The sequence below is a fragment of the Ipomoea nil genome, unplaced genomic scaffold (assembly GCF_001879475.1).
Source record: "Ipomoea nil cultivar Tokyo-kokei standard unplaced genomic scaffold, Asagao_1.1 scaffold2826, whole genome shotgun sequence".
Lineage (NCBI taxonomy): Eukaryota > Viridiplantae > Streptophyta > Magnoliopsida > Solanales > Convolvulaceae > Ipomoea > Ipomoea nil.
In genome coordinates, this window is record NW_017619254.1 from 243596 (window position 1) to 266455 (window position 22860).

A 22860-nucleotide genomic window follows, 5' to 3' on the forward strand; every position below is an offset into this window, starting at 1 on the left:
TCGTCTCGTAACCTTAGTTGGTAAAGAACAATAAGAAGATAAATCATCTCAGATTATCAATAACTTATTAACTCAAACCAAAAAAAGTCAATATATAATTTATATACAATGTCGAATTTGAAGCTTTATTATTACTAAACCAACTTGCTCCAACCCTTCTAATTAAGTGGTGTGGTTCTCTCTGATATATCTGGTACTAAAGGCAATGTCTTTCAATCTCCGATACACGTGGTAGACCATAATTGGTGTGGCGACTTGTTAACAGTATTATTTTGCTCATCCACTCTATTTTGCCACCTCTTTATAAACCCTAATTCTATCCATCTTTTGATTTCGACAAACAAAGAAGAAGAAAAAACGTTCAAAATGAGATCCAAAGCCATTCTGATCCTTGCTTTTGTGCTAATCACATCAACCGCCATCCTTGCAGCTCGGCCTGAACCGGAAGAGCTCAATCACCTCGCCAGGGAGACATCCCAGAGAGGCGGCGGCGGGGGGTTCGGAGCACCGTACTTTGGGCCGGGAAGCGGGTTTGGAGTACCCGGTTTTGGGAGCGGGTTTGCGGGAGGATATGGATCCGGGTACGGTGGTCCGGCAGGAGGGTACGCGAGAGGCGGCGTAGTGAGGCCGACGGTGGTTTGCAAGGAGAAGGGCCCCTGTTACGGGAAGAAGCTGACGTGTCCGGCCAAGTGTTTCAAGTCGTTCGCCAAAGGCGGGAAGGGCTACGGCTACGGCGGCGGCGGCGGTGGCTGCACCGTCGATTGCAAGAAAAAATGCAGCGCTTATTGTTAAGCGCCGCAGCTCGTTCATTCGTAAACGTTAATGAAAGCTACGCCCATACATATATATATATGGGATTACCTGTCTCTATATATGTGGCTGGTAAGATGACTAAGATCGAGATTATATATATATGATGCTATGGTAGTCAGTTAATATTAGCAGCTATGTCCTGCAACTATGTATGAACTATGAAGAATGTTGGTATGTAACGTATGAGTTTAGCGGGTTTTACTCTCTTTTTCCACGAGAAATGAGATAGATATTAGTTTCTTTCATCTACCCGCATTAAGAAAACCCTTGTGACAAAAGTAAAATTCTCTCACCTTAAGATTTCATATTTTGACTAAACAAAATAGATTATAGTGATTTAAATAAGTTATTAAGTGGGAGGACTCGAACCCATGTCTAGTACTTATAAGACACCCATCACATTTAATATAATTCCAACACAACAATTATCAAGTTTAATCTTATGTCTTTATAACGTATGGAAGAACAACTGAAATGTATTTATAAGCACAATAGGAAAATCCAATACAAATATAACCACTTGGAGCGCGCCCCCCATTAATAACTGAGTATCCCAACACCAACCAAAACGCGCTTTCCTCCAGTTCGCCCATAAATAACATAATGCAGCAACTAGTCGTCTTGCCATCATTGCATGAAATTAATATATTCATATGCCATCATTATTTATTATCAACACCTTCTCAATTAAACTTATTATATAAGATATTTTTACTGCCCGCATGGGTAGCTCAACTGGTCATAGAGGTGAAACTTTGGAAGAATGACTAGGGATTGAGTCTCACCAGCGACAGTGTGGGAGGATTGCGCATTTCTTTCCGTCATTCAAAACAACTCCAACCAAATTAGTTATACTCTTCTCCTTGCTAAATGAGGTGACACATTGAAAATAATTTTTTTTTTATATGTTGACATGGTTAACAAACTTATTATTGCAGCAAGTTTGCTAATCTGACCAAAAGGCTGCGGCAATTGTTGCTGTGGTAGCCTTTTGTACACACACACACACACACACACACACACACACATATATATATATATATATATATATATATATATATATACATTTTTGTTTTTAATTATTTATTTGTTTTGTTTTAATGTGATGTAAACTTGAGATCATTTTTTTGAAGTAAGAGGATATTGTAAGGATGTAGAAAAAATAGTAAAGGAACTGTAAATTTTTTAGTGTCACCGTTAATTTAGATAAAGCTCCACTACCCTGGAGTGGGTGCATAATCATTTCCAGCACCAACAAAATCCTTTATATATTTGGCATCTGCCTCAATAATGTTGATGTTAAGTCAACTAAAACAATTCGGACCTAACTTGTATTTATTGATGTAACTTTGATAAAATATAAGATATCTATTCGTTCAACGGATGTGTATATCTGATAATTAAAGATTAAACTAGCATTTAAATATTTTTAATATTAAGAGTTGTTATACCATGGACTAACATCCACCTTATAAGGTAGACCTAAATTCAAAATACATAATTTAACAATTTGCATACTGAATGTTTACCATTTACATATGTTCACAGTTTACCTTTTATAAAATTGTAAACATTTAGTAGGTAAATTGTGTATTTTGAATTCGCCTTGGACCCGAATCCACAAAATAATTTGCCCAACTTAACATGAACGAGATTTAGTCCTTTAAAAAAAAACATGAACGAGATTTATCAGGAATAACTATCTCTTAGATTATGATTATCTATAAGTTGACTTGTACTTTCTTTCTCCAAGAGGAGGATCCAACTTTCACTAAAAACCACTATTGTACTTGAATCCAAACAAAGCAAAATGTGAAGCTCGACTGGATAGATCAGATTAATAATGCTGGCAGGTCATACACGGCCAACTACTGTTCTTCTCTATTAAATATTAATACAATCTTTGTGGGACTTGACTATTTCCTAGTACAAAATGCATCAAACTTCATTGAGGAAAAGACCAACATCATATTTAGGACAACATCAATTTACCTAATAATGTGAGCTAAAGAAAAATGTCGACGAAAGAGATTTACAAATGAATCTGCTAAACAAAAGATTGGCGCGGGTATGGTTTTCGTACTTGTTCTTTTTAGCACAATGTGGATGTTTAACATACATGACAAGAATGAACACAAACATATGATGAAACAAGCTCGTCTGTGTAGCTTAACTGGATATTATATTTTTACCCGCGCTGCTCTCCTCTATGGCATTCACAAATGCCTGTACAAACCTGAACTATTGTACCAGTGGAAAGTGCAACTTTCATATTGCTGCCCTTAAGGCTCCTCTAGCAGCCTCGCGCTTCATCTCTGCAGCTTTACCGCTGCCTCTGAAGTACATGTATACTTGCTGCATGATGGCACAGCAACAAAACGTTGAATTCCCGAGAATAATGTTTTAGTTTTCAATGGAGATATATAAACTGTGTAATGATTCAAACCTGTATAACCCAAATGCTGAGAACTGACTCGAGACAGAACAGCCCAAAACCAATGAAGTAGAAAACCTACGCAGGAAATCAAAATGATGTAAAGATTAATTAAATACACATTTAACAGGCAGATTCTTGCTATTCGTGTTTTGATAAAAGAACAATCAGCTACACACTTCCACTCAAGTGTTATCAATGGGTAAGAGAATATACTCTGAAGCAAACAATGAGAACTTACCCCAACCAAAACATGGTCGCCAATGAGATCAACAGCAGGCAGGATACCTCTGTTCCAGAATATGATGCGAGGTTAGATAATTGGTAAATGTATAAAAACAACTTGTCCTTTAGTGCAAATAATGTCGGGACTAGCTTTTAATCATCTACTCATCTATAAACATGTCCTATTAATCAATTCTAACTGCTCCAACTATGCATAATTTCATAAGAAAGATGTAGATGTTCAGATGCAACAAAGCACTTACGTTAGAGATTTTCCTTTGAAAACTACTGGAGGAGCAACAGCAGCAAAGATACAGAATCCAATGTGAAGCTGTATGCCAGGAAATATGTGATAAATCCTTCAAGTCCAGCAAAATTTTGGATGTTAAAGTCTAGGAAATATTTAGTACTTTAGGACAGGGAACTTACCAAATAAAACAAGAAAAACCGCCCGAATGTCAAAGCACTTTCTTTTCTGCAAAACATTAAAAATAAGTACCACCTCAACCAATAGAAAGTAATTTTTTAAAAGGAAAAAAATGAAGAAATAAAGAAAAGTTTAAGACATAATGACATTAAGGAATTCAAGGTATAGCCAAAAGTTAGTATGGTCTCAACGAATGGGAGAAGAAAAAAGGAAAAAAATGAGGGAAGAAAGAAAAGGTTATGACATCAAGGAAGATAAAGGAATAGGCACAAGTTAGTATGGTCAGGGCAATGCTATCTGCATGATTTAAAATTTAAAATAAAAATGGCAATGGGCATATGCCCAACTGGCACATGTAAAATTTCATTAAAGCTGGTAGATTAACCAAAAAAAATTAAAAAAAAAATAAAAACTGTATTTCTGACATAAAAAGTGCATCACAAATTCCCAATAAGGAAAAAGACCACCTTACATCTGAGAGAATCGAGAGATGACCTATTTTGGAAGTGTAACCTACAGATGGAGCAAGTCAAATTTCATTCCACAGTGAATATGGATATTTACCTAAAAGCACGGTAGAGTGGACGATACCACAGCACATAGGCTCCCGGAACCCCTGAGATGAAGTAGATGATAGATAGAAACCAGATCTTTACATCTGCGGGAAAAAAAATTTCATGTTAGAGCATTTGGTCAAATGCATGAAGAGGTGCAGATGAAAACACCAAACTAGAATCAACATTAACAAACCTCCATTTTTAATCCATGCAGTAGTGACAGCAATTATATTCCATAAGAGACATGCAAAAAGCCCTGCTCACAACCAACATATATTCTCAGAGCATGTACAAAAATAAATAAATAAATAAATCAAAGTATACATTAAAAAAAAAAAAAAAAAAAAAAAAAAAAAAAAACAGATAAGCAGATCAAAAGAGCAATGCAAATAGCACAAAAATCTTTAATCCAGCAGGATAAATCTCTGTGACAATGCATAGCATTTTATCGTTTTAAAACAACTCAAACAGCCTAATTAAAGAGAGTTGCATTAAAGGCAAAGGAAAAAAAAAAAAAAAAAAAAAAAAAGAAGTAGATCCTCATTACTGAAACTCCCAGAGTCCCAGGTAGTACAATAAAATATGGCATACCTAAGAAGGTTGTAAAAGCAACATATTGCAGCCTCTGCAGATGAATTGGTATTTCATTCGCAATATCATGATGGATTATTGGGAAGAATGGTGGCCAATTCTTTGCCTCAAGAACAATACCAGCTGCAAAGCAACAAGGATGTTTGGATTTGTAAGTCATTAAGAAAATAAATAAGAGACCCAGATTAATGCTTTATTATCTTACATTACAATCCTGCAGGCATGTTATATAAGATAGAAAAGACATGAGAAGAAAAATGGGTATAAGAAAATTGAAATAATAAAGTCTTTTGAGGAAATTAAAAAAGGAAAATACTAAAATGTATTTAGATCTAACCGATGATTAGCAATAAAAGGAGCACAAAGGGGAAAAGAATTCAAATAAGAGGATAGAGAACCTCTTGCAGCAGCATCTTCCTTCCGCTTCAACTCCTGCATAGTATTAATGAACCAAGAAAAAAAAAAAACCAAGTAAATACTATAATTATCATAAGGTTGGAGAGAATGGAATTTTTTTTTCACTACATAAGAATGGAAATTTTCATTAACTCCAGCTGGAGACATGTTGAAGATAGAATAATGGGATTTAGATACAACGATGTATAATACATCAATTGAAATTTTGACCATGCTTAAGGACAGTGAAACATCTTTTTGAAAAATAACCAAACATTTGAGGTTCATTATATGTACAGTATGCACTACACTCCATCTAAGAATATGAGGGAGGCACACAGCTGAGTCAATCAAATGCAGTCTTGCTAGCAGTTTAAAAGTAGCAGGACACAAATGCATTATCACATGTGAAGGTTAGATTTTCCATTAACATATACCTGCTCTCTGCTCCTCAGTTCAGCCTCTTTAGCCTGCAACTCCTTCTCTTTCTTTTTTAAATCCTGCATTCAATGTTGACTTAAATTTGAGAGTCAAAGAGATAGACATCAAATCAAGACAAGACTGATGAACATGGTTGTATGCATTCATCAGTTATGAAAGGTTTCACGAACCGCAGTGCTATCAAGTGGAATATCAATAGAGGCATTGTTATAGAAACCAGCTGGTTCGGGAGGAAGGGGAGAAAGCCTCGACTTTGTGGCAGGGGGGACTCTCCCAGTGCCCTGTAAAATTCCCAAAACCAATGTGGAATATGTTAGCAATAGAACATATTCAAAAACAATCACGCAATTAATAAAAGACACTATTATGAGAACCAAAATATTCCCTTATATCAAGCCAGCATGCAGAGACTGGACTTTCATTGAAATGAAATTCTTCAACACCAAATGTTATCTCCACTTCCATGGGGGGAAATGGAAATGAGTGGAAAACAACACAAGTTCCATAAAATAAGTACATTATTGAAAAATTCACTACTATAATGAAATTTCAGAATTGATTCTCTAGAAGCATGGAAATGCAATAACAATGCAGCATCCAGAAGCACTCATAAAAATATAACCCTATAAGGTTTTTGCACCTGAATTATAAATAACACAAATACAGAGTATTTTATAAACTAATCTTATAAGACAATAGTTCAAAGTAACAACATAGAAAACACAAGGGTTGATTCTTTCAGCTGAAATGTGTTGGACCACATTTCATAGCTTTTCAAAACTCATGTTCATTCTATCAGTAATTGATATTGACCAAATTATTAACAGGTAATTACTACTTAATTTCCAGCTACAGGCATCAAGAATCAGACCAAGCCAGAGGAGAACTGATGTGGAAATGATTTGGGATGTCACAGAGAAGGGTCATTGCACCCAAAAACGAGTACAAGAAAAAACTGATTTTTAGCCTTCATCTCCCCACAGATGACAGAACCACACATTCCCTCACAACCTAAACTAAGATGGCTCTTTTTCCCCATAAACACAGGCTACACAGTCATAAGCGGATAATTATGAGCCTTTCCATCCTTCACAGAAACAGATCCTATGTTCATACAAATCCATAACAATAACATAAAATTGCAATTTGCAAATCAGCATATCAAAGTCAAAGATAGCCAAAAGCAATGTTAAGCTCCAATTTATCATACAAACACTGAATTCAGACATCAAGCAATAACTTTGCAGAAGTATACGAAATATAACAGCATACCCTCGAGCTAAATCAATCAATTGTCCATATCATACACAAACCTTTAAAAAAATTCCAAGTTCACCGTCAGCTTTACATTATACGCTGATTTAAATAAGCTCAATCCAATTAGAGCATACAGAAACAAGAAATAGACATAACACAGATTTCAGTTCTAAACTTAAGAAATCGCGTACAGAAACAAAAAACACGCGGACAGAAGTTGAAATGTACATGTATACGCACAGAGAGGGAAAGAGAGAGCTTACAGCAAAAGGATTAACTTCTTCTTCTTCAGCAAAAGGGTTGTGATCGTAACGGCCGGCCATTTCTGGTGAGTTCTACTCTTCACCTAGCAGAGAAGCTGAGATCTGAATAGTCAGTGGCAGGAAAAGAAGGCAGCTTGCTAGAGAAGAGATTTGAGAAGTGAGAAGAAAGAGAGGCCTCAGACTTGGAAATTTCAAATTTCCGGAGCTTCTTAATTTCTTATTACAAAATGGAAAAAGAAATGGAGAAATTCAAGTCTAGAGAGAGAAACATCGGTCTTTGGTCAGCTTTGAAATTCTGTTTTATTTTTGTACATAATCATATTAAAGTTTAGCTAACCAACTCAAAATAAATCTGAACTGTAAAATTTATTTGAATATTATTGACCTTCCATTTAAGGGGATCACTTCATGTCATTAAACCACAAAATCACTGACATATAATTGTATTTAATATTATTGGTATTAGTACACATCATTACTATAACAAAAAATCTTACAATTTTATATTAAAACAAAAAACAAAACTTTCTAAGAAGTTGATTTTGTATTGTGTGTAATTTTTTTTATTTTTTTTAATTTCTAAAGACAAGGGTTTTTTGGGCTTGATTTTATCTTAAAATGATTATTATTTTTTATAAATATTATGCGATAGCATTTTTCTTTTAAAGATGGTGACTTGAAATGAATAATATATAAATTCCATTCTGGCATGCCAGTGATGTCAAAAGGAAGGAAAGTGGATTAGAGACTTATTAAATTCGGATTTGTTTGGAATGGAGGTTGGTTGATTATTCAACATTGTCATTACATGATTTAAATAATTTTTTTGTTCAAAGACATTTTAATCATGTTTAAAAAAATTATAACTTGGTATTGTCAGATACATTAAAAAAAAAAAAGTTGATATAAAAATTCTAACATTATTTTTTAAAATTTGTATAAGAATTTAACACTAAGTTTTAAACAGATCTCAATTTATCATTACCCGTTGCCCAGTAACAATTTGTATTCTTGTTTGACAACTGAATAAACAGCCACCTTCGTAGCCAGGTGACCGGCTGTCCATTGCAAGGAAGTTCGTGTTTTTCTAGAATATATGAAAATTCTAGTCAGCTTTTCTTAGGTTCATACCAACTAATAATCCCATTTTGAATTCAGATTTAAGTAACTTTATAATGCACACAAAAAATAAAAATCATAGTGAGGGCATATAATAATAAGTGGTGTACTAATTGACTTGAATTATAATTATGATAATACAATTAGTACTATTGAATAGGAATTACAGCCTTGAAACATTGGTCTTCGGTCAGCTTTAAATTATTTATTTATTTATTTTTTTACATAATTATATTAATCTTTGACTTGCATCTAGAAAGATGGCTAACCAACTCAAAATAAATTTGAACTGTAAAATTTATTTGAATACTATTGACCTCCTATTTAAAAGGATCAGTTCACGTCAATAGACGACAAAATCACCGACATATAGTTGTATTTAATATTATTGGTTACAATTATATATATATATATATATATATATATATATATATATATATATATATATATATATATATATATATATATATATATGGAAACACTAGACAACCTTTCTAAATAAGGAAAATAATTTCATATACTAAATTGACCCCCTGAAAAATTAACGCTTCTAAATATGGAAAATAATTTCATATACTAAATTGACCACGTGAAAAATTTTGAAAATTAATTTTATAAACTCTAGACAACATTTCTAAATAAGGAAAATAATTTCATATACTAAATTGACCCCCTGAAAAATTTTGAAAAATAATTTTATAAACTCTAGACAACCATTCTAAATATGGAAAATAATTTCATATACTAAATTGGCACCCTGAAAAATTTTGAAAAATAATTTTATAAACTCTAGACAACCTTTCTAAATATAGAAAATAATTTCATATACTAAATTGACCCCCAGAAAAATTTAAAAAATATTTTTTAAAACTCCATGCAACCTTTCTAAATAAGGAAAATAAATTCTTATACTAAATTGACCTCCTGAAAAATTTTGAAAAATAATTTTTTAAACTCTCAAGAACCTTTCAAAATATGGAAAATAATTCAATATTCTAAATTGACCCCCTGAAAAATTTTGAAAAATAATTTTATAAACTATAGACAACCATTCTAAATATAGAAAATAATTTCATATACTAAATTGACCCCCAGAAAAAAATTTTAAAAATAAACTCCAGGCAACCTTTCTAAATATGGAAAATAAATTTATATACTAAATTGACCAACTAAAAATTTTTGAAAAATAATTTTTTAAACACTAGACAACAATACTAAATATGGAAAATTATTTCTTATACTAAATTGACCCACTACAAAATTTTGAAAAATAATTTTATAAATTCTAGAAAACCTTTCTAAATATGAAAAATAATTTCATATAATAAATTGACCCCTGAAAAATTTTGAAAAATAATATTATAAACACTAGACAACCTTTCTAAATAAGGAAAATAATTTCATATACTAAATTTAACCTCCAAAAAAATTTAAAAAATATTTTTTAAAACTCTAGACAACCTTTATAAATAAGGAAAATAAATTCATATACTAAATTGACCACCTGAAAAATTTTGAAAAATAGTTTTTTTAAATCTAGACAACCTTTCTAAATATTGAAAATAAATTCATATACTAAATTGACCCCCAGAAAAAATTTAAAAAATATATATATTTTTTTAAACTCTAGACAACCTTTCTAAATCATGAAAATAATTTCATATACTAAATTGACCCCGTGAAAAATTTTGAAAAATAATTTTATAAACTGTAGACAACTTTTCTAAATATGAAAAATAATTTCATATATTAAATTGACCCTCCAGAAAAAATTTTAAAAATATTTTTTTTAAACTCTAGACAACATTTTTAAATATGAAAAATAATTTCATATACTAAATTGACCACCTGAAAATTTTTGAAAATTAATTTTTTAAACTCTAGACAACCTTTCTAAATAAGGAAAATAATTTCATATACTAAATTGACCCCCTGAAAAATTTTGAAAAATAATTTTATAAAATATAGACAACATTTCTAAATATGGAAATAATTTCATATATTAAATTGACCACCCAGAAAAAATTTAAAAAATATATTTTTTTAATTCTAGACAACCTTTCTAAATATGGAAAATAATTTCATATACTAAATTGACCACCTGAAAAATTTTAAAAATTAATTTTTTTTTAACTCTAGACAACCGTTCTAAATAAGGAAAATAATTTCATATAATAAATTGACCCCCTGAAAAATTTTGAAAAATAATTTTTTAAACTCTAAGCAACCTTGCTAAATATGGAATATAATTACATAGACTAAATTGACCCCCCTGAAAAATTTTGAAAAATAATTTTATAAATTGTAGACAACGTTTCTAAATATGGAAAATAATTTCATAAACTAAATTGACAACCTAAAAAATTTTGAAAATTAATTTTTTAAACTCTAGACAATCTTTCTAAATAAGGAAAATAATTTCATATACTAAATTGACCCCCTGAAAAAATAATATTATAAACTCTAGACAACCTTTCTAAATATGAAAAATAATTTCATATACTAAATTGACCCCCCTGAAAAATTTTGAAAAATTATTTTATAAACTCTAGACAACCTTTCTAAATATAGAATATAATTTCATATACTAAATTGAATACCAGAAAAAATTTAAAAAATATTTTTTTAAACTCCAAGCAACCTTTCTAAATAAGGAAAATAAATTCAGATACTAAATTGACGCTGTGAAAAATTTTGAAAAAAATAATTTTATAAACTGTAGACAACTTTTATAAATATGAAAAATAATGTCATATACTCAATTGACCCCCAGAAAAAATTTAAAAAATATTTTTTAAAAATCTAGACAACCTTTTTATATAAGGAAAATAAATTCATATTCTAAATTGACCCCCTGAAAAATTTTGAAAAATAATTTTATAAACTATAGACAACCTTTCTAAATATGAAAAATAATTTCATATACTAAATTGACCCCAGAAAAAATTTTAAAAATATTTTTTTAAATTATAAGCAACCTTTCTAAATATGGAATATAATTACATACACTAAATTGACCCCCTGAAAACTTTTGAAAAATAATTTCATAAACTGTAGACAACCTTTCTAAATATGGAAAATAATTTCATATATTAAATTGAACCCCTAGAAAGAATTTAAAAAATATTTTTTAAACTTTAAACAACCTTTATAAATATAGAAAATAATTTCATATACTAAATTGACCACCTGAAAAATTTTGAAAATTAATTTTTTAAACTCTAGAAAACCTTTCTAAATAAGGAAAATAATTTCATATACTAAATTGACTCCTTGAAAAATTTTAAAAAATAATTTTATAAACTGTAGACAACCTTTATAAATATGGAAAATAATTTCATATACTAAATTGACCCACAGAAAAAATTACAAAAAAAAAAGTTTTAAACTCTGGACAACCTTTCTAAATAAGAAAAATAAATTCATATAATAAATTGACCCCCTAAAAAATTTTGTAAAATAATTTTATAAACTATAGACAACCTTTCTAAATATGGAAAATAATTTCATATACTATATTGACCCCAAGAAAAAATTTAAACAATATTTTTTAAACTCTAAGCAACCTTTCTAAATATGGAATATAATTACATATACTAAATTGACCCCCAGAAAAATTTTGAAAAATAATTTTATAAACTGTAAACAACCTTTCTAAATATGGAGAATAATTTCATATATTAAATTGACCCCTCAGAAAAAATTTTAAAAATATTGTTTTAAACTCCAGGCAACCTTTCTAAATATAGAAAATAAATTTATATATACTAAATTGACCACCTAAAAATTTTTGAAAAATAATTTTTTAAACACTAGACAGCCTTACTAAATATAGAAAATAATTTTATATACTAAATTGAACCCCTGAAAAATTTTGAAAAATAATTTTATAAATTGTAAACAATGTTTCTAAATATGGAAAATAATTTCATATACTAAATTGATCACCTGAAAAATTTTGAAAATTAATTTTTTAAACTCTAGACAACTTTTCTAAATAAGGAAAATAATTTCATATACACAATTGACCCCCTGAAAAATTTTAAAAAATAATTTTATAAACTCTAGGCAACCTTTCTAAATATGGAAAATAATTTCATATACGAAATTGACCCCCTGAAAAATTTTAAAAAATAATTTTATAAACTCTAGACAACCCTTCTAAATATAAAAAATAATTTCATATAATAAATTAAATACCAGAAAAAATTTAAAAATTATTTTTTTAAACACTAAGCAACCTTTCTAAATAAGGAAAATAAATTCATATACTAGATTGACCCCCTGAAAAATAATTTTATAAACTGTAGACAACCTTTATGAATATGGAAAATAATTTCATATACTAAATTGACCACAGAAAAAATTTAATTTTTTTTTAACTCTAGACAACATTTCAAAATAAGAAAAATAAATTCATATACTAAATTAACTCCCTGAAAAATTTTGAAAAATAATTTTATAAACTATAGACAACCTTTCTAAATATTGAAAATAATTTCATATTCTAAATTGACCCCAAGAAAAAATTTTAAAAATATTTTTTTAAACTCTAAGCAACCTTGCTAAATATGGAATATAATTACATATACTAAATTGACCCCCTGAAAAATTTTGAAAAATAATTTTATAAACTGAAGACAACCTTTCTAAATATGGAAAATAATTTCATATATTAAATTGACCCCCCAGAAAAAATTTAAAAAATATTTTTTTTAAACTCTAGACATCCTTTCTGAATATGGAAAATAATTTTATATACTAAATTGACCACCTAACAAATTTTGAATATTAATTTTTTAAACTCTAAACACCCTTTCTGAATAAGGAAAATAATTTCATATACAAAATTGAACCCCTGAAAAATTTTGAAAAATAATTTTATAAACTGTAGACAACCTTACTAAATATGGAAAATAATTTCATATACTAAATTGACCCCCTGAAAAATTTTGAAAAACAATTTTATAAACTGTAGACAACCTTTCAAAATTTAGAAAATAATTTCATATACTAAATTGACCCTCAGAAAAAATTTAAAAATATTTTTTTAAACTCTAGACAACCTTTCTAAATAAGGAAAATAAATTCATATACTAAATTGATCGCTCTGAAAAATTTTGAAAAATAATTTTATAAAATGTAGACAACCTTTCTAAATATGAAAAATAATTTAATATACTACATTAACCCCTATAAAAAATTTAAAAAATATTTTTTTAAACTTTAGACAACCTTTCTAAATATGGAAAATAATTTCATATACTAAATTGACCACCTGAAAAATTTTGAAAATTAATTTTTTAAACTCTAGACAACCTTTCTAAATATGAAATATAATTTCGTATACTAAATTGACCCCCTAAAAAATTTTGAAAAATAATTTTATAAAATCTAGACAACCTTTCAAAATATGGAAAATAATTTCATATACTAAATTGACCCCCCTAAAAATTTTTGAATAAAAATTTTATAAACTGTAGGCAACCTTTCTAAATATGGAAAATAAATTTATATACTAAATTGACCCCCTGAAAAATTTTGAAAAATAATTTTTTAAACACTAGACAACCTTACTAAATGTGGAAAATTATTTTTTATACTAAATTGACCCACTAAAAAATTTTGAAAAATAATTTTATAAACTATAGGCAACCTTTCTAAATATGGAAAATAATTTCAAATACTAAATTGACCCCTGAAAAATTTTGAAAAATAATTTTATAAACACTAGACAACCTTTCTAAATAAGGAAAATAATTTCATATACTAAATTTACCCCCAGAAAAAATTTAAAAAATATTTTGTTGAACTCTAGACAACCTTTCTAAATATGATAAATAATTTCTTATACTAAATTGACCCTCTGAATTTGTTTTAAAATAATTTTATAAACTCTAGGCAACCGTTTCAAATATAGAAAATAATTTAATATACAAAACTGACCCTCTAAAATATTTTTAAAAATTATTTTATAAACTCTAGACAACCTTTCAAAATATGGAAAATATTTTCATATACCAAATTGACCCCCTAAAATTATTTTAAAAATAATTTAATATAGTCTACACAACCTTTCTAAATATATAAAATAATTCCATATACTAAATTGACCCCCTGAAAATTTTTTAAAAATAATTTTATAAACTGTAGATAACATTTGTAAATGTGGTAAATAATTTAATATACTAAATTGACCATCTAACAAGTTTTGAAAAATAATTTTATAAACTCTAGAGACCTTTCTAAATATAGAAAATAATTCCATATACTAAATTGACCCTCTGAAATGTTTTTAAAAATAATTTTATAAACTCTAGAGAACCTTTCTAAATATGAAAATTAATTTCATATACTTAATTGACCCTACGGAAAATTTTTAAAAACAATTTTATAAAGTCTACACAACTTTTCTAAATATAGAAAATAATTTTATATACAAAATTGACCATCTTTAAAATTTAAAAAAATAATTTTACAAAGTCTACACAAGCTTTCTAAAATTTTTAAAAATAATTGATCTGGTCGCTTTTTCCACCGGAGAAGATAACCGTGCAGTTGTATTCTCCTGTTCTTGTTTTTTTTTTTTTTTTTTTTTTTTTTTTTTTTTTTTTTTTAATTTTGTTGTCGCTAGATTTTTTTGCCGAAAATGTCGCTGAAATTTTTTGCCCCGTTATTCCAGGTGAAAAACTTGTTATTAGACTTATTTGACTCAAAATAACAAGTTGAAAGGCCTAATTGTTCTTTTGCCTATAGTTCAATGGTCTATTTGACCATTTTCCCTAACTTGAATAATTCCATTATGGATTCAGATTTAAGTAACTTTATAATGCACACAAAAAATAAAATTATACTGAGGGCATATAATATAATAATAAGTGGTGTACTAATTGACTTGAATTATAATTATTATAATGCAATTAGTACTATTGAATAAGGAATTACAGCCTTTTTTATTCTTAAAAAAAAAACAGTAATATAGGATGTGGTTATGGACATCAATGTAATATTGTAATCGAGTGTTGTTGATACATGTTCGTATCAAGGCACCATTTTGATTTTTGAGTGGATACGAGATGTATGAATGTATGAAGACGGGTTCCAAATTTCACCAATAATTTTAAATTTTTTGTGTGTTTATGAAGATGGGTTTCAAGTTTCACCAATAATTCCAAGTTTTCCTGTATCTTTGGCTGGCTTTGTATGGATCCACCCAGTTCTTGTCTTCCTTCACAGCTTCTTCCCATCGCTCCTTGAATATTTGCAGCTCATACGTTGATTGCCTCCGTATCTGAATCATTCAAAGTTCAATGGACAAAACCCAAAACCAGAATGAAAATTCTCTGCAAAAGAAGCATATAATAATGGCCGCATTATCCAACCTCAACTCTCAGATCAACAGCACGCCCCTGCATGCCACAAAATGCCCATAAACCTCCCCTCTAATGGCAAGTTCATAAGGTGGAAAATGGAGAGGGGGGGAACAGAAAACTCTACCTTTGGCAATTCTTGAGGACTTGAAGCCTGAAGCAAAGACAAACAATGTTGTCAACAAAGGAATATGGACAATGTTTCAACAGCAACGAGGTAAACCAGTCTAGGCTGTCTATAGTTGACTAAGAAGTAAGAAAGTCAATTGGCCACTCTCCAGGGAGTCGAACTTGAAATCGAAATCGCAAGCCAACAGTCTGACCAACCCAGTCATATTTACATGTATTGAGACAATGTAGGATAGTTACCCTTTTCAGTGATGAGCCGCCCAGAGATTGAATGCCTAGGTGGACTAAATATTCACTGTCAACTATGCCCACATTTGTTGTCCGGTCCCCCTGCAAAAGTTCTGAGGTTAAGGCAAAAACTTAATACATATGCAGATCCCTAGCCCAGAAAAACCATATTACATAAGTAGAGCAGATAAGTGAAGTAACCACACCTGTGCACAATAACCAAGCTTCATGTCCATTCCCCATCCATGAACAAGATCATTCTGACAGAATCAACCATTAGATATCTCGTATAATTCGTGGACAGATCGAGTAGTAAAGAAGTGGATTATTTTGCACGAGTGTCAGCAATAATCTCGATAGGACACAGCTCAGAGAGGGCATTTTCGTTTTACCTGGATAAGATGCCATACACAACGCCATGCAGATCTTGAAAAGACGGGAGCCATTCCTTCCACGAACCTGTGAAATGAGTGAAAAACACATTTTCATTTGACAGATGCAAAAAAGAACATCTTCATATGGCTACGATAGCTTACCCACTGCATGGAGGACCTTCGCTTTCATTCGAACATTTTGTACTACCTTTATCCTTGTATACTCTTCTGCTTAAAGAGGTGTGGATTAGAATCGGTTGAAGTGCCCGAAACCAAAATTCAAGCCAGACGACATCATATTTAACATCCGGCTAACCTGTGAAACTTGTTTGTTCTGCTTCTTACAGTAATTCTGTGGTGAATGCCAATTGATTTAGGGTCTAGAGCTGGCTGAGATATCTCGAGGCCTTCAGATTTCACAATTTCTAGGTATCTGCACAACAGCCATAGCGGGTTCTAAAAAACACTTTCTTCTAACAATTAGCAAAGCGGATGAAATCATTAGAAAAACCAATATGAACTAGCATGAGCTGATACCTTGCAGGGTGAAAATTCTCCACGCCCAAATCTTCATCCCATAGGAATATGTAGTCATATATAGATACGACATCAGGATGTAGAAAACGCTTAGCAAACCACCTGCAAGTGTTAAGAGATCATTCACAAACTCCAGACGAAGAAAAAAAGTTTGCAAAAACGAACACCATAACATGACCAGAGATTGGTCAAAAGCAGACTAAAGGTTTCATTACACAAATTTTCATTTTGAGTTCAAAATTTAGAACCAATAATCAAGTGTAACAATGTCTAGAAACCCGCCTATCGTGATTAAATCTCTCTATATGCTTTCAACTTGCCAGTCTCTAGAAGGAAATTAAAAGGCGTTATTCTTACCACTTTGTTTGACTGTGAGCAACTATATGAATGGCTTCCTTACTCCACGCAAGATCCCACCACCCATCCACATTACCATCATAATGGAACAAAATAATAGTGAAATTCTCTGAAAGAAACTGATTATAGAAAAGTTAGGCAAAGAAATATAGACCCCGCTAAATCCCTCGATCCAAAACGAAACAAAAACATTTTGAATAAACAGCAAGAGTGATGTGGTATACCTTTTGAATGATTTCATTTACATTATCCTTCTGTTTAATGCCAACCGGCATTGCCAACAAATTATGATAGCCCGTAACATTAACCTGGATCATGGAAATAAAGACGATGGGTCTGAAATGAGCGTGATGAAGCTATGGTTCAAGTAGCTTTATTGATTCAAATCCACAACAAGAAGATTATGACCTTTGACTTTGAAATACTCATTGCCTTGAGAGGCTTTAGCTCGAGATCTGACCTAGACTCAATAATACCACGAGGCAAACTACTTGAACTTCTGCCAGTCACGCAAGAATCCTGGGCAAAAACCATGACATCTCAGAACACCGAATGATGGGATAATACATTAACTTAGTAATTCATTTGGCACATCAAAAAATTAAACTTGAGAAGTTAAAACGTTAATTTGTAAAACATTGTATTATGTGCAAACCAATAAATAAATCATGTAAGTTTAGCTACCTCTGCAGAGTAGAGTGGATCAGATTTTGATTCCATCTGATGACAAGAAAAAGAAAAGACATTATTGATAATCATAAGCAAGGTTCACAAAAAGGTCATCTTCCCGAAACGCAGTTCAAATAGAATAAAATAAAATAAAAACCTTGCAGTATATCTTTTGGTTATTGCAAACACAAAATTACATATATCCAATAGAAGCAAATTTGTCATCTTAAACACATACCTCTGCCTGTTGATACTGATATATGGTTGTCCTATACAGAATAAACAACATTGATACACAGAAAAGTCCTATAAACTGCATATGTTTCATCTTCACTCTACATGTTCCCTGCAACACCATTTTCTCACTTTTAGAATGCAATCTAATGACTAATCTACAGTTTCTATAACTGAAAATTTCAGAGTTTAACTCCGAGCAACATAGGTTGGTTTACCTCCTTGTATCCTTTGCTGTTAGGGTCACAAGGCGGGATTTACCTAGTGCACACTCTCAAATAGTGATGCGGGTTTCGCTCATCACTCAAAAAAGAAAAATTGTACTTGATAATGCTAAGTTAGCAGAGAATATTTGAAAGCTTCTCACTCACAAAGATGCCAGAAAATTCTCTCCTTCATTCTCATGCAATCCCCAGAAAAAAAGAGAAACAACCTTCCCCACCCCTATCCTCTTTCTCAGACAGATAGTCCCAAATTAAATTTGTATCTATGTGAGGCAAATTTAATGCAATCAAGTAAGCAACTTTGCTCCCCAAATAATAAAAGTTTATAACGATGGACGAAAGAAGCAATATCTATCTAACAGGAAGAGAACATGATATCCATTCATAGAGAAAAATAATACAATACAACTAATAATCACCCACAGAGAACAAAAAATAAATAAATAATCTATTACTTGATGACTGAAAGTCTGAAACTTGAAGTGCCAAAAATAAAATCAACATTAAAGATTTTTCTTTGAAACAGTTGATTCACTGAACCATATATAAGGCTGGATTATGAGTTCAAAAATCCGTCATTGAAGGAACATCAAGAAACACACTAACTGGTATGAATACCTCGAGACCGACTCAATCAGCCCGACCCGGCACGCGTGAAACACGTGCCCGGGCAGAGGTCCTCAGGTGAAAATGATCGAGTGGTGGGCACCTCCGGTTCTCTTTGCAGCTGAAGCGTGAAGAGGGGGAAAGAGTGTTAGCTCAAATAACAATGCAATTAAGCTGATTATGCAGAGACATGTCAACTAGTATACAGAGAAATTAATGTTTACATGCCTGTTTTGGCGGCTGTCAAAGATTCAAGAAGTGGAAGGAGGCATGGCAGATGAAAGTGCAGGAAGCGCCACCTTTTATGGGAGGAAGAGAGAGCTCAGAATGTTAGTTTCATGTCACTGCCACGGCTGTTGAGGCCATGAAGTAAAGTATTTTTTTATGAATATGCAAAATTTAAGAAATATTAAATTCAAATATGATAAATAAATATTATATATACACTGAGGTGTCCTGAATAAATAATAGTAAATATTAGGTGTGAGAATGTCTTACAAATCTTTATCTAATAACTGAAATTAGAGATTCATACACTATAGAATATTGAAAGAAAAAAAAAAATTCTACTTTAAATTTACCTATATTTATTATATTTGCGCCAAAATTTGCATGGCTTAATGCAACTAATTAAGTTGTGTATTATAGCATATAGTTAAAATATTGCATTATATGTGATTAAATTAATCTAATAAGTAAAAAAATTGTAACTAAATCAAGTGACTGTAATTCAATAGAGTAAAGTCGGTTGTTAAACAAAAACTAAATTAAACATACATTATGGCTTTGAGTACTAAAAACTAAAGTCGGTTGCTAATAAGTTTAATCGTTTACTTACATAATGTATGTTTAATTTAGTTTTTGTTTAAATAAAATCTTAAAATCCTAACTTAATGGAAGCAAGATAAACTTAATTTCTTTCTAGCATATTGAATCATTTTGATTTTGTGCATTTATAATAGACTTAATGATTAATGGATTTTGAGAGTTTAGAGAAAATTCTTTACGTGTTGGTCGAGAGAGTGTATGATTCATGAAATATGGTGTTAATATTTTTATTTGAATTACAGTTACTTAATTTAGTTGTTAAACAAAAACTAAATTAAACATACATTATGTAAAGTCGGTTTAAAATAGAGTAAACTAAATTCATTGATATAAAAAATGAAAAATATCATTTTAATCAAGAGACAAATAGTTGAATAAACTCATAATCTCATATATGTATATACTACTTTTTAAAAAAAGTTTATTGAAATTATGGAGTGACATTTTAAAATGAAAATATAATGTGGCTTGCGTATGACATAACACAAATCGTGTGATTTGACAATGACAACTCATACATGTGACAAAATATTGACATGACAAAAAAGTATCATAGTTTAAGAAATAAGTTTAAAACTATCCTATTTGGATAAATAATATATACTCCGTATTTGAAAATTTTGTTGGAAAAAAAAATCGATTAGAGTACTAATGGAAAAATTATAGGTGTAAAGCTAAGGTTGCTTAACAAAAAGCATCTCCATGCAATCAAGCAAAAATTATATGAGACTAATAAAGATTGCTAATAAGTTTAATCGTTTACTTGCAAAAGTCGTTTTTCTATGTTATAAAAACATTAAATTTAAGGAAAACTTCCCCAATTCGCGTTATTATATTTTGTAGAAAATTGATGAAAAAGAATATTTAGGATACATGTGTTTAACCTGCTTTTGTATATATATGAACGAAAAATAGAGATAAAATGTTAAATAATGGTTATTAATAGATATATAAATTTGAAACCATACTTAATGGTTCCTCACCGCTCCAACCCTAGAGACGGATGGAGTCATGGAGGAGATAAATTGCAGAGTAGAGTCCTTGGTACGATTCAAATCCTGCATTTTATGGCTGTTAGTAAATCAAAGCTTATGAACCTACCAAAGACGTTATTAATAGAAATATATATAGAGGACAAATCCCATCTAAGTTGGTCTGACAGTAACCATAAGGCTCTAAGTTCAACTTTACCAGTCTATGATTCAGTCAGTTATGGGCAACCTAGACTGATTTAGCTCCTTGTGGTCTTTTGCCTACTAGAGTCACAAGGCTTCCTTCACCCAGAGCGCACCTTCGGATAGTGACTGTAAGTTTTCTCGTAAATAAAAAAAATTTAAGAAGCTAATCGACATTGATGTCTCTTGCACTCGCACTCGGTATAACCCCATATATAATTCCCAATATAAATTTAAACCCTTTTCAAAATTTTATGACTTGTACACGGTACAAACAACGTAATCTTTCTAAACTCACCCCTTTTTAGATCAATTAAACACAAGAAATTCAGTTTATTTAAACTACTGGATTTTGTACTTAAAGCGGCCATAGTTTTTTTGCAGTTGTTACAATGTCACTTTTCAAAATTTTACCATTTCTTTCTTTCTCAATTGCTTGATACTCTACGATCTTATCAGTTTTGGGAATTGGTTAGGTGATCCATATATCTTTTTTTTCCATTCTTTTGTCATTTATATTTTTAGGCAATTTTTGTGGGAAGATAGGGGGAGTAGTCTACTCTCAAGTTGTCAAAATTAATGGTGCAAAATATCTGGTATAAATCGATATCATTTGTTGTGACATTATTCAGCCAGGTAAGATGTCTTAAGATACGGGATTGACAAGTTAACTTAATCCTATCACTAGATTTTTTATAGTATAAAGATTAAGTTCAATCGTTATACCATGCACTACATAGCAATGTGCGCTCCGCGCTCCCAAAACGACATCATTTTGGTACATGGTCCAAAAAAAAAAAAAAAAACTTCTGTTTCGGATACACATAAACTCATAACAGAATACACATAATCTAACATGGTACATAATACACAGAAACTCTTAACTACATATACACATAAACTCTTAACTGAATACACAAAAACTCTTAACTTAAATACACAGAAACTCTTAACTGAATACATAGAAACTCTTAACTACATACACAAAAACTTTTAACTGAATACACAGAAACTCTTAACTAAATACACAGAAACTCTTAACTGAATACACATAAACTCATAAACATAATACACAGAAATGTTTAACTTAATATACATAATGGGGTTTCGGCCGTTTGAACGGACGAAATGACGTCAGCAATTGAAACTCGCGCGTTTTGTGCCTGGACGCACATTGCTATGTGCACCACGTCCATTGCTATGTGCACCGTGGTGCACGATATAAATTGCCGATTAAGTTAACCAATTTATTGCAGTAAAAAAAAAAAAAGTTTAACAAATTTATTAGTTAAGGGACTAAATTGAAAATTATTTATTACTCTGGAATTGTCGATTGAACTAGGGGTGTGCAAATTTCGGATAATTTTCGGTTAACCGACCGAACCGACAAAGTTCGGTTAACCGTTTTCGAACCGAACTTTTTCGGTTCGGTTAATGGTTAAAGGAATTTTAAAACTTCGGTTAACGGTTAATTCGGTTCGAAAGGTCGGTTAACCGAATTAACCGAACGGTTAACCGAAGTTTTTAATATATATATAAATAATAATATAAATATAAATACTAATTTGAAGTTATGGATGTTTGGAGTTTCTAATTAATGTTTTTG

The 22860-nt window shown here is 30.5% G+C and overlaps 3 protein-coding genes across 3 annotated transcripts; 1 reads left to right on the top strand and 2 right to left on the bottom strand.

Annotated features, from left to right (window-relative positions):
- The first annotated feature begins 214 nt into the window (after positions 1-214).
- Positions 215-1057, top strand: LOC109158670 (glycine-rich cell wall structural protein-like). Its single transcript, XM_019306561.1, has one exon. The coding sequence runs from the start codon at positions 367-369 to the stop codon at positions 790-792; it is 426 nt and encodes a 141-aa protein (XP_019162106.1). The 5' UTR covers positions 215-366; the 3' UTR covers positions 793-1057.
- Positions 1058-2732: 1675 nt separating this feature from the next.
- Positions 2733-7629, bottom strand: LOC109159316 (secretory carrier-associated membrane protein 3-like). Its single transcript, XM_019307443.1, has 12 exons — positions 7405-7629; positions 6055-6165; positions 5881-5943; positions 5446-5479; positions 5048-5170; positions 4650-4712; positions 4464-4557; positions 3902-3947; positions 3736-3803; positions 3489-3537; positions 3260-3325; positions 2733-3168 (listed from the first exon to the last, which is right to left on the bottom strand). Exons 1-12 carry the CDS (start codon positions 7462-7464, stop codon positions 3082-3084), a joined length of 864 nt encoding a protein of 287 aa, XP_019162988.1. The 5' UTR covers positions 7465-7629; the 3' UTR covers positions 2733-3081.
- A 7823-nt stretch (positions 7630-15452) lies between these two features.
- On the bottom strand, positions 15453-19369 carry LOC109159214. Its single transcript, XM_019307299.1, has 15 exons — positions 19264-19369; positions 18426-18533; positions 18203-18238; positions 17927-18037; positions 17743-17826; positions 17519-17637; positions 17162-17263; positions 16941-17057; positions 16787-16852; positions 16643-16709; positions 16457-16510; positions 16263-16352; positions 16021-16047; positions 15906-15932; positions 15453-15814 (listed from the first exon to the last, which is right to left on the bottom strand). Exons 2-15 carry the CDS (start codon positions 18513-18515, stop codon positions 15683-15685), a joined length of 1122 nt encoding a protein of 373 aa, XP_019162844.1. The 5' UTR covers positions 18516-18533; positions 19264-19369; the 3' UTR covers positions 15453-15682.
- Positions 19370-22860: the final 3491 nt, after the last annotated feature.